The sequence below is a fragment of the Brienomyrus brachyistius genome, chromosome 22 (genome assembly GCF_023856365.1).
Source record: "Brienomyrus brachyistius isolate T26 chromosome 22, BBRACH_0.4, whole genome shotgun sequence".
Classification (NCBI taxonomy): domain Eukaryota; kingdom Metazoa; phylum Chordata; class Actinopteri; order Osteoglossiformes; family Mormyridae; genus Brienomyrus; species Brienomyrus brachyistius.
The window spans coordinates 17,905,863-17,908,667 of NC_064554.1; the positions used below are offsets into that span (position 1 = coordinate 17,905,863).

A 2,805-nucleotide genomic window follows, 5' to 3' on the forward strand; every position below is an offset into this window, starting at 1 on the left:
CATCAAAGACTCGAATCCCGTGGACAAGAGCAAGCTGGACCCCAATAAGGTCGGGAATGGCTGGCGGAGTTTCCTGGCTTTGTTGTTGGGTTACATGGCCTTTCTTAGATGAAATGTCCAGTTTTGTATTTAACTTCCTGCACCTCCTCCTTTCTGTTCCTCTCGCTCGCTCCCATCCCTGCGGCCGTCCAGGCGTACCTGCAGATCACCTACGTGGAGCCGTTTTTCGACACCTACGAGCTGAAGGAGCGGATCACCTACTTTGACAAAAACTACAACCTGCGCACATTCATGTACTGCACACCCTTCACGCTGGACGGCCGCGCGCACGGCGACCTGCACGAGCAGTACAAGCGCAAGACCATCCTCACCACCTCGCACGCCTTCCCCTACATCAAGACTCGCATCAACGTGGCCCACAAGGAGGAGGTCAGTCTCCGCGACGACTGGAGTGGGTGTGGCTTGGGTGAGATGGGAGGGGCCTGGATGACTTGGGCGGGGCTTGGCTTGGATAATAATGACACGCTTATTGAAATTACCCATGTTGCGCTCCATGACACACAGTCACTCATGTAGGGGGTTAAGAGCTCATGAACATCTGACTAATTCGCTGAAGGCGGGTTCGAACCGATGAGGCTTAGCCTGCTGAGCCGGTACACTGCCCCCGTGTGGCGGTGTGGAGTGTGTCACTGTCGAATGGTCAGCACGCTGCCATTCCCCCAACATCCTCTTGGGCCTCTCACCACAACGCCCCCCCCCCCCCCCCCCGCAGATCATCCTGGTCCCCATAGAAGTGGCCATTGAGGACATGCAGAAGAAAACACAGGAGCTAGCCTTCGCCACCCACCAGGACCCCGCCGATGCCAAGATGCTTCAGATGGTGCTGCAGGGCTGCGTGGGCACCACCGTCAACCAGGTGTGTTACTGCGTGTGTGTGTGTGTGTGTGTGTGTGTGTGTGAGGTTTTTGTTGCGGTGTGTGTGACGGTTGGTCTTGCTGCTCCAGGGCCCCCTAGAGGTCGCTCAGGTGTTCCTGTCTGACATCCCTGAAGACCCCAAGCTCTTCCGTCACCACAACAAGCTGCGCCTGTGCTTCAAGGACTTCACCAAGAGGCGAGGGCGTCTGCGCTGACATAAGCCCTGACGCACACATACACACCGATGACGCACGCATACACACCGATGACGCACGCGTGCACACCGACACACAGGCGCTGACTCACGCACACGCACTGACACACGTTACGACCCTGGGTTCCCCTCAGGTGTGAAGATGCCCTTCGGAAGAACAAGTCCCTGATTGGTCCCGACCAGAGGGAATACCAGAGGGAGCTGGAGAGGAACTACGCCAAACTGAGGGAGGCTCTGTACCCCCTGATCAACCGGAAGATCCCCCAGCTGTACAGGAGCCACGCCTCGAACGCCACGCTTGCACAGCGGTAACCATGGCAACCACCTGCCCAGCCAATCGTATTTAAGTGATGCTCAGCCTATAAGTTTGAAGGGAAGAATCCTGATGGGGAATTTCAGTACTAGCCCACCTGTTACTAGTTAGACTTTAACACAGTTCAATAGCTACCACATTGGTTTATCAGCAGCATGGTCCAAATAGTCAAATATGAGTCCAGATGTGATTATTTAAAAACAAATTCTGCAGAGAGAGAGACTTTTGCCTTGAAAACCACAGTTCATTATTGAATCATGATATTTACATTGTAAAATAAATGTTTGCGCGCGCACACACACACACACACACACACACACGCGCGCGCGATGGCAGCTGTGATGAGCTCAGCGCGATGCTGGATGCTGATTGGACGTGCATAACCTGTGGGTGCAGCACCACAAACTCGCACGCAAACGCGTTAAAATGTTACGATGTGGAATTTTGATGTCAGCATTACAGTTTTGTTTGGCGAAGGTTTCTCATTTCGTGTGACTGTGTGTCGACAGAAATTCCCTGGGTCGCTCAAGCCTTCGCAAAGCAGACTGTTGAACTACGGCAAGGACAGCGGCTGGTCAGAGATCCCGTCTTGGTGTCTGTCCTACTCGGGCCTGGCCTCCCCCTCCACGCCTCATGGCGCCTCCCGCCCCCCCAGGCGTCACGGCCCCACCTCCCCCACTGGCGACGTCACTCCACTCGACTCCATGGCTTCGGTTGCCGTCCTCTACAGCAGTCGCCTAGTTTTCATTCCTTTCCATAAACCTGGGTTATTTCAGCACTTTTTATGGATAATCCAGCTCTTGTAATTACAAACGCTATAAACGGGCGGATGAACAAACATGTAAACGGACATGAATTTGTACTTAAACCTGTAAACTAGTGTTTTTGCTGTGGACCAAAATGACTGCCGTCCTCCACCAGGTGTCGGGACTGTTTCCTTTTGTCGTTTCGGACCTTCAGCTGCTCTCGTGACTCCCCACAGTTTTCCGGTCCACTGTGCTGGGTCCAGGCGGGGGGGGGGGGGGGGCATGGGTGTAGCCCCTTTGCTGTTCGACTGCTGACTTTGTACTGCTGTGTTGGGGTAACAATATCTGACTATTGTATTTCTCACAGATTTCTTTAAAAGCAAAATTTAAGTTATGGTGGGTTTTTACAGCTTTGTATTAAATCTTTTCTTATTCCTTTTACAAATTTGGTTCTTATTTGGAATAATGTTGTGCTGCGTTTTGTACTGCTACACTGTAAATGCTTTCTCCAAGCAAATGCCCATAACCCATCTCTCCATTGCCCCCTGAGCAGACCCCACGTTTATACTAATGATCGAAATTAATCTTTAAACACAGAACTGTAGTAGCAGTAAAAA

At 52.3% G+C, this 2,805-nt stretch overlaps 1 protein-coding gene across 1 annotated transcript in view; it reads left to right on the forward strand.

The window, feature by feature from the left end:
• The window catches only part of LOC125717455 (dedicator of cytokinesis protein 7-like), a 29,914-nt gene extending 27,109 nt beyond the window's left edge, over positions 1 to 2,805 (forward strand). The window contains 6 exon segments of the mRNA XM_048990396.1: positions 9 to 49; positions 193 to 429; positions 773 to 916; positions 1,005 to 1,111; positions 1,264 to 1,437; positions 1,952 to 2,805. Coding sequence (XP_048846353.1) covers positions 9 to 49; positions 193 to 429; positions 773 to 916; positions 1,005 to 1,111; positions 1,264 to 1,437; positions 1,952 to 1,994 — 746 coding nt within the window. The 3' untranslated portion in view covers positions 1,995 to 2,805.